General features: G+C 33.7%; 1 protein-coding gene across 2 annotated transcripts; it reads left to right on the forward strand.

Annotated features, from left to right (window-relative positions):
- Positions 1 to 365: 365 nt before the first annotated feature.
- On the forward strand, positions 366 to 24193 carry LOC148596922 (uncharacterized). Of its 2 annotated transcripts, XM_088563157.1 has the most exons (5): positions 366 to 839; positions 3459 to 3659; positions 8119 to 8785; positions 13195 to 13241; positions 23667 to 24193. In XM_088563157.1, the coding sequence occupies exons 1-5, from the start codon at positions 407 to 409 to the stop codon at positions 23690 to 23692; spliced, it is 1374 nt and encodes a 457-aa protein (XP_088419283.1). In that variant the 5' UTR covers positions 366 to 406; the 3' UTR covers positions 23693 to 24193. The 2 variants fall into 2 exon arrangements, with proteins under 2 accessions (XP_088419283.1, XP_088419282.1); XM_088563156.1 differs by lacking the exon at positions 13195 to 13241.
- The last annotated feature ends 1351 nt before the right edge of the window (positions 24194 to 25544 follow it).

Raw genomic sequence — 25544 nt, forward strand, 5'->3', positions numbered from 1 at the left:
ATGAGGCTGACTTTATAGCTGATCTAATCCAAAGGAATGAATATCGTTTAGCTAGATCCTTTAATCTCAGTTTCCGTTATACAGATATCGTATATGTATTATCGTCATACAATCCTAGTTTGAATTCGGGGATTTGACATTTTTATGAGCAAGTAGGCGGGTGTTTTTAGAAAAGCAGACGACGCTTACCCTACCGGTGCACCTGGTCCTTGCTCCCTGATTTTAGTGGAGTCCGATCGCGAGTTGCTAATTCCGTTTTGTTACGATGTATGTATTATTTCGGTTGTTTTATGTTCTTTGTTGTGTATATCTGTTTCCATATCTGGTCTTACATTCTTTTGACTTCCGCTAGAATCTTGGTACGACTTGGAGTTGGATCGAATAATCCAGATACCGTAACGATAAAATGGCGTTGTTTATATTGAGGAGCACAAAACCCAAGGCAATATATAACGAAAAGATTGTTAATTTTTTTATTTCAAGATGTTATTTTCAATCAGAAAACTCAACATTGAGTGCAGGCAAGAGAAAACAACTACAGGGTGAAATTCGGACGTTTATTGACAGTCACAGTTTTGTTTTGTACTCAACAACAGCAGAAGCTTGTGATCAGAAATTTAACGAAAAAGAAAAAGCAAAAAATCTTGGCGAATCTTTTACAAGCAATAGTAGTATATGGCAGTTCCCTTGGAATAAACACACCTTTTATGAAAATTCTGAAAATATATTTGCCAAGGGATATGATGCCCTTGAAGACTATGTCCATGGAAATAATATATTTAAGGATAGTCGGATTTCACCAGCATTTACAGCTTTAGAAAGATTTTTTGATGACAAAGGTAAAATTGTACACCTGCCATGCTGTCCAAATTATTTGAAAAGGAAGCAAACATGGTTTTCCATGATTTTTTTTCTCACCCAATTATCTTACTCCAATTCAGCCAAGGGTTGTACACTTCTTGAGACATTTAGGTTTCCAGCACACACAAAACCTAAACGCTCACCAAACGCATGATTAACAAAGCTCTTAGCATGCGTTTAAATGCAGGATAAGTGAACAGTGAAGAATAATTATATTAACAAATATTAATGACGAAAGTAAAAATCAAAAATAGTGTAACGGGAGAGCATGATTTGACTCCTAAAATTATACTCCGCCACCGAGGATCAAACCCTAGACTACTCGGTGACAAGCCAGCAACAAACTGATTTGGCTAAAGAATTAATCTCTTAGCCAAGTCAATTAACTGGCTATTTAAATCTCACTACCTGAGTAACTACAATGCAGGTAGGCCGTCCTGCCACATTTCCCCACCTTAAGTGTCTTCGTACCACCACCAACTCTAACACAAGCTCAATAGCTACACGTGGCTTTATTATATTTACTTTACCATATTTTCCAGACTATAAGTCAATATTTTTTTTCAGAGTGTCATCCTCGACTTACATGTATCGTCCACTCTGACTTACCTAAAAATTTTTCAAGAAAAATGTTCATCGACAATGCTTTTCTTTAGATTTGTTTAGTTATTGCTTTAATTCAAATTTTTGGTAAACTGCAATCAATGAAAGCCGAATGAATTTGAACATTATTGATCATTGCCGCTATTGTGATGTTAATAAAAACTCTGGGACTTTGAAATCGTTAAAATATATAAATAAACTCCAGCAAACACGTTAACAAGACTCTTTTTACTTGGAAAACATTATCGAGTGTTTTGGAGTTATTGGTCTTTCAATATGCGAATTTACACCCATTTATGGTATGTCGTAACACATTCGCACGTGGCTCAAACTATAATTCAATTAAGGTATTATTTAAATTGATAATTGCAACCAAATTTGCAGGTAACAATTATTTTTTATTGTATTTCTTAATACCAGATGACATTGTTTACTAATTACCGCTCGTAATTATGACCAATTCGTCGAACAAATTTCCCGCTTATTTCACACATGGCTGCCTACGTTTGACATATTTACGATTTCGTACTCTTGATGATCTTTGGCTTCAGAGCCATTGACATGCCATTCAATAAAAATAATTGAACTTGCGGACAATGTACACTTTAACAAAAACACATCTATTTATTTAATTCAGAAATCTTATACTTAGTGACGTCACTGGAATAATGTGCCATCAGTGACATATTGAGAATAAATAATCAAATGTATTTCATGAAAATGATTGAAATACATATACATGTATGTTAATTTACATTTTAACCATCATCAGATCTCTTAAGAAGCACTCCTGCTAAGAATCAGGCAAAATGTAATTCATGGTTAGAAAGCCTACATATTTTTATTTTTGATATTTTGTTTATAATGTTATACAGGTAGTTAACAAAAATTAACATAGGGCATTTCATATTACCCTTGCTCTTAGGAGAAAAAAAATATAAAGAATGTACAGTAGAATTCAAAATTTAGGGAGATATATAACTCTGTAAATGACACTAAAATAATGAAGAAAGCACTTGATATTCAATGTGATCCCCTTAGAGCATACAAATTGGAAATGATTCATACATTTCATCATGTAGACCTACATTTTTTTGTGTAAAGCAGCTTAATAACAAAAATAAAAGTGTGTAGCCTTTTTTGGGTGTACAGTATCGCATACATGTATTACAAAATTTGCATGATTCTAACTAAAGCTGCTACTTAAAAGGATTTTATCAGCTGTAAAAAGTGATCAGAAAAGTGGTGCCAACTGAGTTACATTTGTCCTCAGAAAGTTATAATTAGCACCATGTGTTCTTTGTCTGGTTGGCATTGGATTAATCACGTGATGTTATTATCAATGTAAAAAAAATCAGCTGATAATTAAGGTATTAAAGTACTATACAAGCTGATTTGTCTCCCCTTGAAAGAGAATGCCTACTGATGCATGTAAAAATGATAGTATTTTAGGTTTCATTGGACCTATAAATACATTTTTATCAAATGTATTTAACACAAAATACATGTACTCTCAATGTACAAGTATACACTTGTAAAATATTGAGTTTCAAATCTTTGATCGATAAGAGTAGGAACCTTTGCAGTCTGCTACAAGAGACTGAATTGGCCGACCCTACCCGTCCCTACCGTCCCTCCCTTTTTCTTGTGGCAATCAAAATTCGTCACCCTTTCGTCCTTGTGTCCCATCCCACTTTTCATTTCATTGTCATTTCATGGTCATTTTATCATCCCATTTCATGTTCATCACCTGACTATATCTGAAATATTGCTGCTCGGGCGTTAAACCCCAACAAACAATTAATTAATCAAATCTTTCAAAAAAATATTCTATAATGATTGCTTTGCAAATCTATGAGTAAAGATTTGGTATAGTACAGCCATTTTCCCCTTGTGGTTCTATGCCTGTTGTGTACATGTAATTTGTATACATGTTACATGTACATGTACATGTACTAAATACTGCTTCATGAAGGTTTAAATATCTTTTTCAGAGAAACATGAAGTCAGTTTAAATCAACTCAGATCTTTGAAGTCAGGGACATCAGCTGCAGCTCTTTTGTGTACTCATCTGCTGTCACAGCTACTGTTCATTCCTGGAAATTACTTTTTGGACTCTGTCTCAACAAACAAAACATTGTATGACTGTCCTTGTGGTTGTGGTGCAAGTATACAATATGGATCAACAAAATTTGGTAAGATAATGATATGATAAACTATTGCAGGAATCTCAATAATTCTACATATCTTCACAGATGGGGTGAAGATTTTTTTATCATAATGAGATCAACCAATGTTGGAGTTATTTTTCTTCTAAGCATGTGTCAAACAAGCATAAATTGCAACTTTGAAAATGTTCATCCTAGAAACTTTCGGGCAGATTGTAACCAAACTTTGCATGAATGCTTGTTAGGGTATTTTCTACAAAACTGACATTTTTTATTTTGGGATCGTTGAAAAATGTGGCGGCCATAACTAAAAGTAGACCATATGTGTTGGAGTCAAATGGTAGATTTTTGCATGTAACATGAAAAAGGTTTGGATTTGGCAAGGTACAGAATTGTTCATTGTGATAAGATGGACCTACAAAAATATGTATGTCAGATTTTTAGAAAGATCTTTTGACAGAAGTTTGAGTTACGGACCTGAAATGGATTTTATACTTAAATTGCAATTTTGAAAATATTGAATCTTGATTTGAAGTTAAATGTTCCTTTTGGTAATTTCTACAAAATAGATGTTTTGGTTTTTATCTGCTGAAAAAACATGGCTGTTGTATTTTAAATATTCTATAGGGGTTAAATTGCAGATTGTAGTAAATAACTTGAAAACAATTATGCAAAAATCTGGCAAATATTCATGAACAAATTTTGCTGACAACACAAAAAATGTATATCAATTGGTACCCATTTAGTTTTTTAGGGTAATTTCTACAAAATAGTTGTTTTGGTTTTTTATCTGCTGAAAAACATTGCTGTTGTACTGTAAATATTTTATAGGGGTTAAGTTGTGGATTGTAGCAATTAACTCGAAAACAATTAGCAAAAATCTGGTAAATAATCTGAACAAATTTTGCTGACAATACGAAAAATGTATGTCAACTTGTAACCAGGTTAGTCCCCGTGCAGGTCTGGGTGTTAAAAGAATAGGCCTGCAGCAGCGCTAAGCTTGTCATAAAAGGTGACTAAATAGTGCTCAGAACCCTAGCCGGGGGTTAGGACGCTCTTCCCACAGAGCAACTGGGATGTGTGCCCCAGGTGGTAGAATGAGGTACCCCTGGCGTGTTACATGCTGGGGTTGACAGGCTATAATACGGAAAACCTGATCGCAAACCATAGTGGTGCACCGTGTTGGGAAAGATGCCACGTTCCTCACACGTTTAAGAACCCTACTGTGGTATTCTCCCGGAGTAGGAACCATAGAGCTCCGCCACAGGAGGCTAAATTGCCCGACCCTACCCATCTCACCCTATTTCCAGTGGCAATTAAAATTTGTCGACCCCATTATCCTTATGTCCCATCCCTTTTTCATTTCATCATCATTTCATGTTCATTTTATCATCAATTTCATGTTCATCGTCTGAATATAGCTGAAATATTGCTGCTCGGACGTTAAACCCCAACAAACAAACAAGTAACCAGGTTAGTAATGCAGGCTTCTAGGAGCCTCTAGGTAGCTCACCTGGTCCCTGGCCAGGAATGGATCGCTTTGAAATTGTATGACAAGGTACCATATTCCTAATTGCAAAGGCACAGGAAGTTGGGGATTGAAATTGCAGGTTTTGACTGGAACCATGTAGAAATAAGTCCAAAAAGAGCCACTTTCACTGCAATTTAGCCATAAAAAATATATATATGTCTTACTGCTACCAGACTGTCCCTGTTATTCCCAAACCCTGAGCCATTTTATCAGCAAATTGACAGTAAAAAAGAAAAATCAGTAATTTCTGTTTAAAAGGAAAGTACAAATTAGCTATGTCATTCCATTGTTTGAGTTAACCAAGCATTTCATAGTTTTACGAGGTGTTTCAACCACTAACTTGTAAACAAAATGGTGGATGTTGACCAGTGCTGAAATTACATCAATGTTGTCATGTGGACAACAGGTCTGTCATTACAATGTTTCCCTATAAACTACCGGTAATGATAAGCTTGGAAAAGTGAACTGCAACATTTTACTCCAAGACTAATGAATTTGTTTAAAGTAAAGGTCTGTAGTGACTGTGCTGACAAAAAATAAAATGTAAATGTAAATGCTAAATTACCAGTCTTATTTTTAGTACAGAATGTAACCATAAACAGGCATATTATTTTTTTTATAGAATGTAACCACAAACAGGTATATTATTTTTTATGGCTTTATTACTATAACCCAGAACAGGCATTTTGTTTTTGCTAGGTTTTGTTTTTGTTGTTTTTGTTCTTCTTCCAGTTCTTGAAAATGCCATGAACTTGTCAGAATGAGTTTGAGGAATCGATACAATGTTGAAACCTTTGTAGAGCTTGATTTGTGTAAAAGTTTAATGGAAAATGGAAGCCTTTGGTGGCCATTATGAAAAATTTGCAAAAATGGGGATAAACACTTAAACGATAATATATATCAAATATTTCTGAACAGAATTAAATGAAACTTTGTATGTAGAGTTTTATATACATTGTACAAGTGTTCAAAAAATGGTTCCCCATATGGGTTACAGGGGTACTAAAAGGGGGGATTTTTTAGAAAAAAAAACAAAGAAAACCTTTAAAACTAATAAATGCTTAAAACTTGATTCTAAAGGTATATTTGCAATGTAAGTGAAGTGAGGGGATATTTGTGCTTTACTTTGCATGTGCAGAATGATTTGTTCTTTCTGTACGCGAAAATTTTACTCTGAGAGAACATTTGGATGTATTAATGCAACACTTGGGGTTATGTCAGGCTGACAAATAGAAAGGCCAGGATTTTTGTTAGATTTGTCAAAATGGTTGCTGATCGAAGAGTTGTACACTGACACTCCCTCCCCCTTTGAATTTTAAAGTGTCAGTCTCTGTAAGAATCAGGCAGTGGGTGAAACATGGTATAAAAAACCCATCATTTTGATAGTGTAATTTGACTATTTGTACCATCAGAATCATTGAAAACAGACAAGATTTTCCATATCATGCTGAACCATTGAGTTACAATTATATTGAAATGCACTGAAAATGAACATTTACAGTGTTTTTAGTTAAAAACCGGCCGCCATCCAATTTGACCGCCTCAATTTACTAACTGGCTGGTTCAAATTGTGTTAGCAAAAAAAATGTGTTTCAGGAATTTTTATTATTCAATTAGCTGTGTTGAATCTCGTCTGAATATTAAATATTACTTATTTTTATTGCTAAAATAGATTGTGTGTAATTTAAAGGGCAGATAACTCTGTCAAAAACCTCATATTTGTAAGATTCTATTGAAAAATTTCTGAGCAAAGTCAGTGACGTAGAAATCAAATGATAGTCTATTCAAATAGAGAAAGTATCCTTGAGTGAAATTACATTGTCAGATTGGTGGGGTTTTGACATGCATGTACATGTATCTTATTCTTACAAATACTTACACTTCATCACTTATAGTATATCTCAAAAACTGTGGAGCAGAATTTAGCAAAACTTAGTACATTTGTAAAACACCATGTATATTTTGTATAAGAACCTATTAATTGACACTGATGTATCTTTATTATGTAGAAAAAAAAATATTATTACATGTTTCTACTCATGATGCACTTGATTGAAATATACAATGAAAACAATATATATATTACATGTGATTGTACAGTCCCAGAACCAATCCAATCAACGATTTGATGGGTCGATGCCTGTTGACTGATTGATGGCTGCCAGATCGATAACCGATGACTGGTGACTGATCTGATAGCAGTTTTGTTATGTAAAATGACAAATGATCTGTTAAAAATAAAACAAATGTAAAACAAAAGTATAAATTGATGTTTAAATCTATTGCATTATGTAAATATGTGTAAAATTGACAAAAAAAACAATGGAGTCTGTGAAATATGTTGACCGCTCTGTGGTCACATGATGCGATCATAGGCTTAATGGATCGGTTAGATGGATCGATGACTGATCGGAAACTGATTGGTGATCGATGGTCGATTGCAGTTGTTCTTGCATGGATTGGTTCAGGTACTGTATTAAAAAAAATGTTAGAATACATGTTTATCCTGGCAGTTACGTAAGGCTGTTTGATGCTTTGTTTAAAATAAACAAGGATTTCATAGGGTTGTGAAATCTTTAAGATCTTTTACATGCTAAACAACACAAGTAGAAAAATTGATGGGTTAGTGTGCTAGTTTTTGCAATATGAGCACTTGAAATTTTGGTGGGAAAAGAATTTCTCTTGATTTTTTTCCATAGGTTTTGTCTTAGTAGGTTTTATCCATTAAACGCCCTGAAGAAAAAACAAGAACTTCATAAAAAAAACCAAACTTCCCAAATAACATTTTTGGGTTTAATGAAATTATGAATTCATGGAAAAGTGGGGTTAACAAGGCAAAAACATTAATGCTATGAAAAGGATTAAACCTAAGTCAGAAAATCTAACAAAAATGGCTGAACAGGATCAGTGAACATTCTTAGGACATTATGATTTAAAAAGTGTTTTCCTTTTCAGGAAGTCCCCACCTGTTTTATGGAAGTGCAGATGTCATATTATTCCCAACAAATAAGGACATATTTTTTAATATGGAAACAGAACCTGCTGTCTTCAATGTAGAGGATCCAGAGAGACCAGAAATTCAAATGTTGGATCCTGATATGTGGAATTCAGAGGACGATGTGAGTGAAGGGGAGCATGATGACATATGTACTATGGAAAACAACGAGAAGGAATTTAGTGAAGCAAATATAAATCAAATATGTAAACAAGGGATTTCAGTCTCATTATGGAAATATAAAAATTGTTTTAGTCAACTGAATGACAGTGCACCAATGGTACCGGTTTGTCTATTTAACAAGAACAAATTTGTGGTTGTGATGTACAATGCTGAACATGATTATCTATTAAGAATGAGGAAAACAGATTTTTTATCGATTATTAAACATGGCAAATTACAGTTCACTGCTATAATAAATTTATGGCTACTTATTCATCACAATCTATTTTGCACACAACCACACATTGAAGCAATCAAAAATTTGAAAGGAACATGCGGGCTTATCCCACGCCTTGGATCTGAAAATTTGATAACTGTAATGAAAACATCCAAATTTAACTATGATGTTCATCCAGTTGGAAAAGATATTGAACCTGACATGATGGTTTCCCAGCCTGCCACTAGGTTAGTACAGATGTAATCAAATAAAAGTTCAGATCAGCTTAATTATAGCTCATGCACCTGGCCAAAAAAGGCAACACAAGCTTTTATGACTTTGTAATGGGTGGGAATCTGTGTTTGGCAAAATTCACAAGCGTTTCCTTTTACACCCTTGAAAAAATAGGTTAGGTATATTTTACATATACAAACGTTCCGCAAATTTGACAGTTCTAACATCCTTGGGAATTTTTCAGACCTTTCTATATATATATATATATACGAACGCAAAAAATTTCTGACATATAATGTGATGGCGCAGTCGTCGTGGTCTGGGGACACTTTGTGTCCATGCAAAAACTTAAGCTGTGGTTGACCTATTGTTCTGAAATTTTCATATGAGTTGACTGACCACTAAAAAAACAATTCCTCATTAACTTAGATGTAGTGGCCTGTACTGTTTTAGAAAAAGGGCCAAAAAGGGTAAAAAATAGGGTTTTTTTATGTAGATTTTTTTTTTTTTTTTTCTGATTTTCATTACTCTTTTTTGTTGTTGTTAAGCATAAGGACTAACAACCTATTATTGACAAATCAAAGGGTTTGGACACTATATATTGCTCACAATTTTTCTAAGGAATTGAATAAAAAATTCGAAATTTGGCTGAAAAAAAAAAGTTGATTTTTTTAGCGTTGCCACACTTTGACCCCCTATAACTTGAAAATGGTCCTAAACACATAAAATCTGCTTGATACACTACTGTCAATCAAAATTTTAATTTCTCCACTCTTCACAGTGGAGTCACTCATGTCCTCCACTGTGACTCCACCAAAATACAAACCAGGATAAAATTGCTCAATTTTAATAGTTTTCAATATTTTTCTCTGTCCGTTACAGAAATGTTATTAAACTACATAAGAACCATTAAATATATCTTGGCGTAAAGACAGGAGAAGTTAATTACAGACAATTTTTGAAATGGTGACTCCACTGTGGAGAGTGGAGAAATTAAAATTTGTGTTGACAGTAGTGTACATTTGCTTTACCATAATTAAATAAGGAACACAACAAAAAATAGAGTAATTAAAATCAGAAAAAAAAAAAAATTGTGAATTGGCATGAAAATTACATTTGAGGTACATGTAATGAGTGTTTACTTATAGAATTTTTTATGCTCATAAAAAATGTTGTATTTTTTTAAGCTGAAATTGGTTTTATTTTCTTATAACTACTGTGTAGGATAACACTCTTTTAAAATAGCTTTTGAAAGTAAATGCTAGTTAGCCTTTGGACAAGTTTAAAATTCAGGAAAAAGGTGCAATGAATAAGATTAGTAACTATATGAAGATGGATACTGACTAGATTACATTGTATCTACATGTACATGTACAATATGTCAATTACAGTTTATACAATGTACATTTTGTATATGTACATGTACATACTTGTACAGTATGTACATGTACTTCAGTAGTATTGATTTACATTCAGTTTATTCATGTACATGGCAGATTTCATTCTTGCTAATGTTACCTGAACCAAACACCAGAATTTGTCGATATTTTAATTATTTTTACACAATATCTGAAAGTGTATCTTCATAATTACCACAAAGTTAACTGTTTGTGAAAGGATTACACAATTTAAAAATGTGTGTTGTTGACATTGTGAAAATGTGACAGGTAGCTTGGTCTGATGAAAATTTCTGTTATGTATAATTACCTGCCAAGTAATGTTAAATATATCCTTCACTGTATCCTTGTTCGAAAAACAGATGAAAAGGCATGTTTTCTTAATTGTGTCCGATGTCCGCACATTTCAAACCCACTAAATAAATCAGCCAAATATTTTACGCGAAAAATTCACAAATAGAGGTCTAGTGGACATGTTTTTTTTTACTATATTTGGCTGGTAATACATGTAAAATTCATAATTAGGTCTACCATGAGGCAGTAACATTTGCCGTATTTTTAGGAATCCTTGCATGTGATATATTTGTGTCTGTTGTCATCCTTGAAAAATTCCAATTTTTTTTTTTCGGTAAATTTTCATGACAATCCATCTTCCAGTGTTGATGTTATTGCCCTTGATGCATGTACATGTATGTCATCTGTTAAATTTTCTTTTTTTTTTTGTAACTGCATGTAATATCTTGGACTTCAAATAAATAATAATAATATGTTCAGTATGATGAGATTCACTGAGGTGAAAACTTTTGTGTGGATCTATCAAATGTTGTTAAGAGTTATTGCTCTTTAAATATGATTATTTTTACATTCTGTTAAGCTAAAAGCTTAGAAATAATAAGAAGTAAGTAACCAATGTAATTACAAAATGTGTTAATTACAACGAAATACTTATATGCAAATGTTTGTGTCAATCCACCTACAGATGTTGAAGATATTGTCCTTTGAATATACAATGTATATACATGTACCTATTTAGCTCACTTGGCCAAATGCCATGTGAGGTATTGGCATCTCTTGGCGTCCATTGTGGTTGTTCTTGTCCATCCTTAACAATTACTTCACCAATTAGAACTAAACTTTGAATGAAAGTGCCTTAGAGTATTCTGCATACATGTAGAACGAATGTGGGGATTTTTTTATCCTTGATAATATGGCTTCTGTTACTAAAAATAGTACATAGGGGTCAGACAAGTTTTTCCTAAAATATCTCAAAAAACCATTAGATATAGCCAAATTCTGATATGAATGAAAGTTTTCAGCATGATAAGATCTATCTGTGGTCAAATTTTGTGTAAATTGAAAGTGATGTTGGAGTTATTGCCCTTTTTTATGGTTTTATTCTGCTGTTTTTTATATTTAATAATTCAAAATCCTTCTTCTCTGAAACTACTTGACCAATTTGAACCAGCCTTGGCCTGAATGTTCTTTAGGTTTTTTTTTTACATAGAACTGATGTGGAGATTTTTGATCCCTTGAACAACATTGCTGTCATTATTAAAAATAGAACATAAGAGTCAAGTTTTTCTTATATCTCCAAAACAGTTAAGTTTAGCCAAAATTTCTTTTGGTTGCCGAAATAATCATTATTATAAGGCCTACAAAAGTCTGCATTGGACCACAGTTGTCAGATGACTTCTTTTAAGTTATTGCTCTGGAAATGTGAAAAGTGACAGGTTTTTTTTTACAGATTTAAGCAAGTATCTTGAAAACTATTATAGATGGATGGAAACTTTAATTGCGGAAATGATCCTTGTGATATGGATAACAAAAGTCTGCAGACAACTTCTTGTTAGAATAATTGCCCTTGAAAGGCAATAAATAATGTTTTTACTAGTTTTCAGCCAATATCTTGAAAACTATAATAGATAGAAACTTTCAATGGATGAAAAGATCCTTATGATAGATGTAAATCATACCAGAGTCCTTTTCAGTCATAATTGTAGAACAACTCTTTGTTAGAGTTACAAATGTATAGCACTTGAAAGGCAAAAATTAAAGCAGGTGAGCAATTCAGGCTCCTTGAAGTCTTTTATTTTTTCTCATTTTTTGTTTTCTATAACAATTACATGTACATTATTTAGTTAGGGCATAATAATTCACAAATAACCAATGTAATAACAAAACATACTCAATGTGATTTATTGATTTCCTTGATTGTTGGTGTTTAACGCCCAAGCAGCAGTATTTCAGCTATATCTGGGCATTGAACATGAAATGATGACAAATCAAGGGTTTTACCTTATTTTTAGTCTATTTGAAGCAAGGCTCTGGGGTATGTTCATAGTGAGCTTAGTCACAGTATTTCTAGTTTTTACTCTAATTACATGTAACTGAAAATGATAGTAAACCTTAAATGTATCTTAGCATGTAGGCATTTAAGAAGTAAATTATAGACTTATTTTGAAATGGTGAGTCCAGTATGTAACATTGTGACTCCACTCAAACAAGCTCCTCTAAGGAGAAATAAACTTTGATTTCTCCACTCTTCTTTTCTCCTCTTAAGGCGAGTGGAGAAATTTAAATTTATGTTGACAGTAGTGTATTGTTTACTATCATTGAATTAAATGATAGACCTAGAGTAAGGGACATAACTAATGAAGTCAGTGATGTTTGTATCACATCAAATTTCACTAAAGTCTTTCAAGCTTTCATTTGAGACAGAATGAAATCAGACCAAGCTACCTTGATGCTTACATGAGGTTGATATAAAGGGCCTGCATACAAATGTTCCAATGATTCTAAAGAGATGTGTCCCTTACCCTAGGTCTTCCTCCTTAAATTAGCTAGATACATATATTTTACTTGAACACACTACCATGAGACTGCAACAACTGCCATATTTATGCGTGTTTAATTTCTCATATGATGTAGATCTCCTGTGCTTTTGAGTAATTTGACAATGATTAATAAACTCCATTGATAAAAGGGTCAGAAGGTCAAATTTATCATTTCATTATTATATTTTACAGATGGAAAAGACCTTCAAAGTACATAAATAAAGAGCATAAAAAAGAAGGTACAGAAACTGACTGAGTTAACTATGGTTCAACGCAAATGTTTGATGGTTCATGTTGTTAATAATGCTGAACTTGTACATGTACATGTATGTACTGGTGGTTTGGGGGGGCACTTCCTGTATATAAGGTGATAGAATATGTCACCGGAATTCACCATTTTCCAGCTTGCAAATTTGTGAATAGGTGAAACAAACAAAATGATATATTAAGTCAACAAAGTTTACATTACACATTATAAGGATAGTCAAAAAACATCCTTTTTCTTCATATTTGTAGAAGAAATGCATGATGAAATTGTTATATGTCCTAGTGTATCATTAAAGGGAAAACACCGTATGTACTTTGTGTTGGATTAGGTCTCTTTTTTTGTGGCAAAATGTATGAAAACTATTTTTAAAGCTAAGTATATGAAAAGAGTGGGGTTACAGAATCACAGTGGCAATTATTGAAGTGTACACCCACACCAGCCCCACCTTCAGAGATATACACTCTATCAGACATTCATGTTTCCCATTTATGCGTTCGTGCATTGTTTATCGTGTGTTTATACATTGTTTGCCTTTGTTTATGTCCTTGATTTAGCTGTTATTTTTATATTTTTTGCTATTATTTTTCGTAGTTCGTCTATGGTGCGTTTAAACGTATGAAATGAGAGTTTGTCTATCGTGCGTATAAACGCACATTAGGAGCGTTCGTTTTTCGTGCATTTAAACGCAAGCTGGACGCATTTGTTTATTGTGTGTTTAAACGCATGATAGAAGCGTTTGTTTAACGTGTGTTTCGTGAGCATTTAACGTGCATTTGGGTGTCGTGTGCGCAGGAAATCTAAATGTCTCAAGGAGTGTACCATTACATATACATGTAGTTCCAAGTCATATGTATAGCTCTCAATCTCTGAAAGGTTCAAAGACTGATTATAAATCATAAATGTGACAGAAAATGTCAAACCGCTTTGAAACAATATTGGTTCAGTGGCAGATCCAGACACTTTGAAAAGGAGTGATGCCGGCCGGGTTCCTTAGAATATAGGGGTGCTAGGACACTGTTTCTTATTTTTTGTAAATTTTACACATGAAAATGATAAATTTTCGAATAAAAAACGGGGTGCTAACCTTCTTCACCAACCCCTGCACCATCCCTGGATCCGCCACTGTAAGTTGAATAATTTCTTGTTCAAATATTTTAAAGAACTGCAGAGAGATCAACCTGATATTTCCAGTAAACAAAGGATTTTAATGTAAAAAAAAACAGGTCACCAAGCTTGATTTCTAGATAATTGACCCATTATTATGTAGCTTGCTTAAAAAGATGCATATAGTGATCATGATGTCCGTCCGTCTGTTCTAATCCGCAACTCCACTGTAACCGCTTAATGTAATTTGATGAAATTGTCACAGATTCTTTATTACATGATGCCATTGTGCACTTCCTATTTTGTTTTTTCATCTGAATGATTTTTGCGGTTTCCTGATACAAATATAGAACATTATTTGCTGCCCTTTGATGAAGCTTTCAGATATTTATTACATGATGTCATTGTGCACCTCCTATTTTTTTCTTTTTTTATCAGAATGACTTTTGGAAAGGTTGGTTTGTTTGTTTGTTGGGGTTTAACGTCCGAGCAGCAATATTTCAGCTATATTCAGACAATGAACATGAAATGGATGATAAAATGAACATGAAAAGAAAAAAAAGGATGGGTCACAAGGATAATAGGGTCGACAAATTTTGATTGCCACTGGAAAAAGGGGGATGGGTAAGGTCGGGCAATTTAGCCTCCTGTGGCGGAGCGCAAAGGTTCCTACTCCTATCGAATACCACAGCAGGGTTCTTTAACGTGCGAGGAACGTGGCATCTTTCCCAACACGGCACACCACTATGGTTTGCGGTCAGGTTTTCCGTATTATAGCCTGACAACCCCAGCATGTAACACGCCAGGGGTACCCCATTCCACCACCTGGGGCACACATCCCAGTTGCTCTGTGGGCAGAGCGCCTAGCCCCCAGCTAGGTTTCTGAGCACTATTTAGTCGCCTTTTACGACAAGCTTAGCGCTGCTGCAGGCCTATTCTTTTAACACCCGGACCTGCATGGGGCCTTTTGGAAAGGACTTTGTCATTTGCTGACCAGGGGAGTTTGTTTGTTTGTTGGGGTTTAACGTCCGAGCAGCAATATTTCAGCTATATTCAGACGTTGAACATGAAATTGATAAATGAACATGAAATGGTGATGAAATGAAAGAGGGATGGGACCCAAGGACAATGGAGTCGACAAATTTTGATTGCCACTGGAAATAGGGAGAGGTGGGTAGGGTCGGGCAATTTAGCCTGTGGCGTAGCCCTATGGTTCCTACTCCGGGAGAATACCACAGTAGGGTTCTTTAACGTGCGAGGAACATGGCATCTTTCCCAACACGGTGCACCACTATGGTTTGCGGTCAGGTTTTCCGTATTATAGCCTGACAACCCTGGCATGTAACACACCATGGGTACCCCATTCCACCACCTGGGGCACACATCCCAGTTGCTCTGCCCACAGAGCGCCCTAGCCCCCGGCTACGCTGACCAGAGGAGGGGACCCTGTTCTAATCTGTAACACCTCTGAAACCACTGAATGGAATTTGATGAAACTTGCAGATTTTTTTCATGATTCCATTGTGCACCTCTTATTTTTTTCCCTATCTGAATGCTTGAATTCTTTTGAAATTCTTGGACACAATAATGGTTATTTTTCACCTGTGCTTTTTGTGTTAAAAAAAATCGAAATTGACCTATTACAACACTCAAAAATCAAAATGTTCCCCGTGTTCATGTTTGAATAGTATTCAATACCCAGATTGGAGCAGTAGTTCACAGACCTTTTGTTCTGTTTATTACCATCTTAAGCATGCTTTTTATAAATATTAGGTCAGTGTCATTTTTCATGTCTTTAAGGTGGAAAGATCTAGCATTTGAGTAAGTGCACATGCTTTAGCTATAGAAAGGGGCAGATACCAGAATATTGACAGAGATAATTGCATTTGGCTGTCATGTTAATAGTGGTGACATTGAAGATGAATATCATTTATTTTTGGTGTGCACTCACTATGCATCGTAGAGAAGTATTTATTCAGAGAAAATAAAAGTAAAGTGCTGGTTTTCTTTATGAAAACACCACTTCATTATAAAAGACTTACCCCATACTAAATAGTAATTTTATATTGATATTAATGAAATCAACACTTTATTCCTGAATAAATGCTGGAATCTCAAATATATTTGAAATATTGTATAGCAGGTAACTTTGGCGGCTTGCTAATTTAGGGGTAATTTAGCGGTCTTTCTAAAAATGCCCGAAACAAATTCTGCGAAATTTTACTCTGGGCTTAAGCAAGGATTTATATTTAGCAATTTAACTCCTTGGCCTAAATACTAGGTAATACTAGGGTACCAAAAATTAGAAACGTCAAAATGTTTTCGTATACCTTTTTACATGTACCTCAAAATCGCCAAGTTTTACACCCGCCAAAATAATTTGTTATGCGGTGTATAAATAACAATGCCACATTAAATGTATGTTCATATTATGTTTTTTGTTCTGCTATTTTATTATTTAATATTGTATATTTGTATTCATGACATACCCATTTCTCGTAAATGTATTAATTCAAATGAATATTGTTTATTGTTCAGGACCAATCATTACTTATTTCATTTATTTCTTGTTTAATCTGTTATGATAATTTGTTACATGCATCATATTTGATAGGATGTTACAATTGTTATAGATTTTTATGTGTACATGTATGAAATTTAGTATATTTATTGTTTGTCTGAATATAGCTGAAATATTGCTGCTCGGACGTTAAACCCCAACAAACAAACAAACAAACATGTAATAAATGAATAAATATAACTTACATATAAGTATGAATCTACATAAAAAAAACAACCAAACAGCAAACGAAGTTTGGGGGATATTTAGGTTTCACCATGTCTGTCCGTCTGTAGTTTTTAGCTCACCTGGCCGAAGACCATGTGAATAATGGTAACAACAAAATTACAGAACACTAATCGATCTATAATCAAGTCAAGTCCTAAATAAATCTGGCAAAATAGATATTACACCACCAGAGCAGCTGGTATCCCAATGGTTCTGACAATGGCATGCATTTCGAACAAAATGGTGAGAGCTATTGCCATTACTTGGCGTCCGTCGTTGTCCTCCTTGTAATCAACATTTTTCTTTCAGAGCTCTTCCCTGAAACTACTGGACCAATTAGAACAAAATTTGGTATGAATGTTCCCTAGGGTATTTTGCATAGAACTAATGTGGAGATTTTTGATTCATTGAAATCCATGGTCGCCGTTATTGTAGGAAAGCTGATGTTATTTAAGTCTTCAAATAATGGAAGTTCAATGCACCGAAATATAATACTATACACTACCAATAATTTACCAACGTTAAACTAACACATTTCTATTCTGTACTGAAACTGTACTGTTGTAATGACTACTGAAACAGTACTGTCTTTTACAGTGACGTTACAGTATTGTCATTTACAGTTATGTTAAAGTACTGTCTTACAGTAATGTTACAGTACTGTTATTTACAGTAATGTTACAGTACTGTTACTTACAGTACTGATTCATTACTGAATTTTACAGAACTGTTCCATTACTGTCATTTATAGTACTTTTTCATTACTGAATTTTACAGTACTGTTCCTTTACTGAATTTTACAGTACTGATTCATTACTGAGTTTTACAGTTCTTTTTCATTACTGTGTGTGTAACAGTATCGTTTCAGTAAGTTACATTTTTAGTACAAGTACGGTAATACATTTCAATAAGATGTAGGTGTACCTAAACACTGTATATTTATCTCAGACCTATCAAACACTGAAATAGTGTGTTTGAAGATCACAGACATTTTGAGAAATACATATTTGACTAAGTTGTTTTTAAAATGTGACATCACAATGTTTGTAACCTCACCAACTGCTTGACGTAAATCATGAAAGAGTAATTAAGGGAATCAAGGTTATAGCGGTAATCAAAAGAATGTAATCCAGGGACAAAGACCAGACATGGAAAACAGACATACACAACAAAGAATATAAAGTAACTAAAATCATACAAAGTAACAAAAGCAAATGAGCAACTCGGACTCCACTAAAAACTGGGAGCATGGACCAGGTGCACCGGTAGGGTAAGCGTCCTGTGCTTTTCTAGAAACACCCGCCGATCTGCTCATCAAAAAAAGTCAAGTCTGGGGTAGACAAACGAGGAAAGGAAAACTATGACCCGTTGAATAAATCAGTTTTCATGGTGTTGATGAAAAGCAAGAGTTCAGGAAAGAAAATAGATTTTTTTTTCGTGAAACAGGACCCTGCTGAGATTGTTTTACTAACTGTATCAAAATGAAAAATCAATAAACATTATATTGTTATGAAGAGGAAAACGTAGTAGCTTTAAAACATCGGGAAAAGAAAAGTATATATCTTTTTCTTTTGCATATCATTAGATATCCGTTGATATTTATATGCCAAATGTTGTACACACGGTCCACGAATTTAAAGGTAATTGCAGATATGATGTGTACGTCATTCAGTCACTTTTCGTATAAAAGTACAAAAAGTACATCGTTTGGTGTTTTACTAATAACATGTTTACAAAAGTACCCACTTTGCAGTTTGAGGTGCATATAGGGATCAATAGACATGCCTTCTTACTATCTTCCTATTTCAGTTTGTTCTTTGTTCAATTTTTAAAATTTTTTAGGGACATGTTTGTTCGTTGAGATTACAAGATTCCTCCCTCTAAAAAAAGGTTATAATTTCGAATCCTGAACCAGATTATAGCATGGGTATAGCAAGCGTGAAAATGATAACTTTTTTTCCAACAGTTGCCAGATTTAAACATTTGACAATCTGGGATCTGACCAACATGCAGTTGTGTCATAAATGTATTCGTAAAAATCTGTTGAAGAGAACAGATTAAATGCAAACTTCAAGTATAATTTGTGAACAATAAAAATGCGGAAAACTGGTTTGCTGAACTGATTGACAGAGGAGTGCATTTTACCCTAAGTCGAAAATAGGTACTCAAAATGACAAGACTAGCTGTTGTAGTACTATACAGTTAGGTCAACTTTAAAAGAAAATGTTTCATTTTGTTGAAATAAAGCTGTTTTGAGGCAGTCCGCTGCGCTGAAATTTCAAGTGTGTATTCATAAAACAGCAAATATTTGTCTTCTAAGCCTTTGTGTGTACACAGAGGTTCAATTAATTTGTAAACATACTGAAAAAAATATAGCGTTTAAGTACAAATAAGAAGTTGCCTTTCCAATACCAACACTAAGCCAAATATGAAATATGACCATTTTCGGTTCATTTTCTCGCAATTTTAGTTTAATTCTAAAGTTCAGGCAAAATAAGGCCGTATTTTGACAATAAGCTGATGATGTGGAGAAAACAACAGGGGACTGAAATGTTCCAGAAATGCCTTTCTTCATTTAAATTACACTTTTTTACTATTACATATATATCACATCTGTCTATGTATAAATGCTAAGCTACATTTAAACAGTATATCTGCTGTGTACAAGTTGTACCAAATTCCGTATATGCTACAACTTGTATAAACCAAAACTACAAGTTATAACACGTACAAATTTTGCCTGTAGATGTCGTATCATGTAGAAAAACTTTCCATACGATTCGCACAATTTTATATTACTACTCCACATTAAGCTGCAGGTCTGCACCGTGTCTACTGTCATAGTTTCATAGTTATAGCTATATATAAGATTTAAAATGTACTTAAATATCATACACATGTGTTTTACGTGTGTTTATTTACTTGTATGAGGATGGAAAGTTTACATTATTAGTAATCAAGAAAATCAAGATTCTATCGAAAATCAAAAGAGACAGAGACCAGACATGGAAAACAAAAACAAAAAAAAACACCAAAAAGAACATAAAGTAATTAAAATAATACATACAAAGTAACAAAAGTAAAAGAACAACTCGGACTTCACTAAGAACTGGGAGCATGGACCAGGTGCACCGGTAGGGTAAGTGTCCTCTGCTTTTCCGGAAACACTCGCCGAGTTGCTTATAAAAGTCAATTAAGTCCGGGGTACACGAAAGAGGAAAGGAAAACTGACACGTTAAAAAACAAATCTTTTAATGAAATGATTGGTTAGCATTGAACATTAATTACCCAGTTTCTGATTCAGACACAGGTCTCGTTACAATTGACTATGTAGGTCATATACATTATCAGGGCCCCAATATCTATAAACATATATCTTTTGCAAGTTGTTAAATTTGGTTCCCTGGTCAATAGCGCATTTCCTGGTAAACAGTTGTCAACATTCTCGAGGCATTGTGACAATCAGTCTAACACCGTAAAAAGTGCCGTTTCTGAGAGTGACAATACGTTTCCTTCTATTTCGAATCCTGCTTTAAAGAGAGCTAGGAGAAGAGCATTGTCAGATCAACAACTACTGAAGTATTTGATGATCCTATGAATGAATATAGTGTGAGAGAGATTGTTAGTAAGTTAGCATTAAGTGGACGACAGAGACACCTGTATTGTAAGTGTAGGAAAGATCGTAAAAGAGTTAAAAGTGTAAGTGCAGAAAAAGGAAAGTGATGTGTAATTCCAAGTGTCAACAACTTGTAGCAATAAGTACAAATGTAAAGAAATCAGTATTTTGTAAATATACGTTTATCAATGTTAAGTCATCATAAAACTGGTTAATTATTGTTATCTGGTTTAAATTATCCTGTTTAAGATTGGATGTGTTGTATTTTTCATTATTGACATACATGTTATTGTGTACTAACTTGCTGCAACATATACATGTACGTTGAAACGTTGCTCTTCATATTTCTGGAAAATGGGTCATCAAAATGATATACCTTTAGCTACATATTCTTTGCAAATGTTATCATTTTGACAGACATCTTTGATTTTATGTGAATGTTGCAGTTTTGCTGAAATTGTCGAAAATGTAATACAATACGATCCTAAACTTGCTCCATTAACAATCACACAAGCTGCAATACGTAATATATATCATCGATCAATCTGTTTCCGATCATTTCTCTTTGTTGGCAGTGTGACGGGGATGGTGTAGCGTTTCTTCAATATGTTTAAATATATCATTCATATTCAAGATAACAGAACCACTTAACCCCTAGAGTGCCATGGTATTTTGCCTATACTCCCTTTGATGGCCAAGGTGCCATTCATAAGAACATGCCACGTAGTACTTTTCAACTTGCTACAAGAATATTGTTGGTTGTTTGTTGGGGTTTAACGTCCGAGCAGCAATATTTCAGCTATATTCAGACGATGAACATGAAATTGATGATAAAATGAACATGAAATGATGATGATGAAATGAAAAAGGGATGGGACACAAGGACAGTGGGTGGGGGGGGGGGGGTCGACAAATTTGGATTGCAACTGGAAATAGGGAGAGGTGGGTAGGGTGAATACCACAGCAGGGTTCTTTAACGTGCGAGGAACGTGGCATCTTTCCCAACACGGTGCACCACTATGGTTTGCGGTCAGGTTTTCCGTATTATAGCCTGACAACCCCGGCATGTAACACGCCAGGGGTACCCCATTCCACCACCTGGGGCACACATCCCAGTTGCTCTGTGGGCACTATTTAGTCGCCTTTTACGACAAGCTTAGCGCTGCTGAGGGCTATTCTTTCAACACCCGGACCTGCACGGGGGACAAATATTATGAGATTAAAGTACATGAATTATGAGATTAAAGTACATGAAAAAGTTTTATTAATGAAAAATATTTAAATTTTGAAAGAAAATTTTTAAAGTATCGAAATTCACATTTTTTTAAGAAAGTCACTGAAAAATATATTTCACATAAAGTTCAATTTAGTAATTAAAAAGAACAAATATAGACTTGAAAATTGATACAAGAAAAAGAGCAAAGATTAAGATATAAGAAGTTAAATAAATTTTATAGGAATAAGGAATTTGTAAATAGTGTGTCATTCATTTAATAAATAATGTTACATAAGTTGACATAGGTACAAAGGCTTTCAGTGAACTTAATTAGCAGCTTATATTTTTACATATCTTTTTATCAAACATTGAGTGAGTCTTATTTGTTTTCTTGTTCTTTCGGATATCGCAGGTGTCAAATTAAGACTTACTAAAAATTAAAACGCTGACGACGAGCTGAGGGATAATTGCAAAATTACTTTGATAAATCCAGTAAATTATTTATAGATTAACCAATGAAATTATTTATAGGTGGAAACATTGAAAATATTTGGTTTTTGATTGGTAAAAATTACAGAAGTTCTGGACATCAAGGATCACGTGGTGAAAAGCGTCGTTTTTGAAAATATTTTCGGCGTCATTCGATCTTTGATTTCTACGTAATAAACATCATTTTTACAGAACTTCTTGTACATTTTAGGTGAGTTAAATATTTATTTTATTTAACATAATATCTCTAGTTTTAGATTTAGTTTTTATATTTAAAATTGAAAATAGGCTGCTAAATATTTTCATTATTCATAGTAAAGTTCTTATTTGAAAAATTATTAATTACAGAAAGTTTTTGTTGTGTAAATAGTTGTAAATATAATATGTTTTGATTTGTTAAAGAATGATTCATTACTTTTATATTTTTGATATTTAATTTAATTTTGATAAAAGAGAAAAGTTTTTATCACGTTAAAGTCTTGAAAGGAGATATTATCCGAGTAGGAACTAATTTGATAAGTACGTTAAAGTTTATATGGGAGACAACTCCATTTCATGGAAAATTTATTAAAGTTTTAGAGTTAAAAACATGAACGTTTATAAATATTATGCACTAGAATGTAATAGTATTTTAGTCACAGATATGTATTTACATGTAATAATAGTATTTAAGTAATATGCAAGTTTAGAAAGCAGGATATTATAATTTACTTTGATAGCACCGTTTCAAGACAATAAATATAGAAATATTCTTCGTTTAGGAAAGGACATTAAGAATTATTTTATTAATATGTAAATCGTTCAAGGAAATATAAAATGAACTTCAGAAAAGACCTCAGGTTAAATAATTGACACTTTTAAATTTACTATTTCTTTATTTTAAGTTAATTTATTCAAAGTGTTTAACTTCATTTAATCTTATATTATTATACTCTTAGAATTTTTATTTTAATTAATTGAATTTTATTAAAGCGAGTTTGCCCAGAATTAGAATTCCCCACTTCAATGATTATTTTGAATCCCGTTGTGGATTAGTTCCCCTGTTTAGAATTATATGTTTATAATGATTTGTTTTTTCAGATATATTGCATTTTATTGAATGTTTACTTTGTATTATAATATCATTCGATCATGATTTGTAAGTAATACACATCATTTTTACAGAACTTCTTGTATATTTTAGAAAAAAAGCCTATACAATCAGCATAACATTATGGTGGAGTGATGAGAGGATATATTCTGTAAAGTACCTCAATGCCAAACAAACCAAATAACTACAACCTGAGGTCAGCACCAACCAACGCTAACGACGAAGAGAACAGCTGAAGTTCAGAAGCTGAAGAAGAAATAGAAGACATCTATCTAAGCGATAACGAGTTACCAGTATTACAAATACCAATCCAACACAATCAAGTAATGGCCGAGGTAAATTTATCGACAACATTAATTCAGCCCCCAAATTTTCTAGCAAAAGTAAAGGCGAGAATTGGTCCAATCAATTTACTAGATGGAAAAATCTCAACGAACTATCAGACGAACTTGCATGTAATGCACCACCCTTTTATTAAGAAGGGTCTGCCAAATTATGGTACGAAGGGTTAACTGATGAAACCCAGAATAACTTCAAAAATTTAACAGATCCTTTAAATGCTCGATTCAAGAATACCTTGGATGATGACGATATATCCATAGAGCAAGGGCCAAATGAGTCAGCCGTTGAATATCTAGATAGACTTCAAGTCAAGGCAACTCATCAGAATATACCCGAACATTTGCATTTGAGAATAGCAAAGAAAGGTTTTAAGTCCTCTTTGAGGAGTACAATTATTCAAAGAAACCCCAAAATTTTGAGCAACTGAGAACTGCTGCAGTAATTGCAGAAAAAGAAAGCAGAGAATCGGCCTCTGTTCAGGCACTTTCAAATGAACATTTATTAACACTTCAAGATACAATTAATGTCTTGACAAAAAAGGTTGAAAATTTTGGCACTGAACACAAACAACAACAGAACAGAAGTTCAAGTTGTGCTAACAAATTTAGCAAAGTACAAAATTTTGGGCATAATCATGAGGATAGCAGAAGACAAAATAAATCTAGACCCCAAAATTTCAGCAATCCTAGGAAAACCTCCTGTCTTGGGGGAATTATCGATGTTCAGGAAATCCTGACTGTTGTTTTGCCAATGGTACAGAATGTGCTAAATGTCACAAAATTGGACATTTTGCTCCAGTATGTAGGAGTATTTACAATACTAAAGGCGAAAGAATTAGGCGTTAGGGACGCGAGCCCATTTTTAGACAATCGCCTGGAAATGGGCATAGTGGCAGAAAATTTGGACAAAATTGGCAAATTAGGAAAAATATTAATTTAATAACACCCATGGACAGAAATTTATTGAGGTAAAACATTAAAACATTAGGATTTGTAGACTCTGATGCTAGCATTTCATTCATTTCATATGATTTAATTAAAAGGTTAAAAAATCAGCCATTGCGGATGAAAAATGCAGAAATCTTTAATATTTATGGAGTAGGAGGTGAAAAACATAGAGTTAAGGGTAAAGTAACAATCCCATAAATTTTAAAGATCTGATTATTGAATACACATTTACAATTGTTGAAAATTTACAATACCCTTTGATATTAGGTGATGATTTTCTTAAGGACAATATGGCTAACATTCACTATCCAACTCGCACTTTGTATTTGCATGAAGGCACTGTTCAAGTAGCTTTAATGTGTCATTCATTATCATATGAAATGCCTGGTTTATTTATAGAATGTGTCTTAACATGTGGTATACGAAAGACAATCATGGTTTACTTCTTTGAACAAACATAAACAAGAGTAATCAAGGGAACTAAGGTTCTAGCGGTATTCAAAAGAATGTTATCCAGGGACAAAGACCAGACATTGCAACAGACATACTCAACAAAGAACATAAAGTAAATAAAATGATATATACAAAGTAACAAAAGCAAAAGAGCTAATTGCACTCCACTAAAAACTTGGAGCATGGACCACGTGCACCGGTAAGGTAAGCGTTCTCCGCTTTTCTGCTT

Source organism: Perna viridis, chromosome 15 (genome assembly GCF_037379345.1).
Source record: "Perna viridis isolate PV_CMFRI_1.1 ecotype Kerala chromosome 15, ASM3737934v1, whole genome shotgun sequence".
Lineage (NCBI taxonomy): Eukaryota > Metazoa > Mollusca > Bivalvia > Mytilida > Mytilidae > Perna > Perna viridis.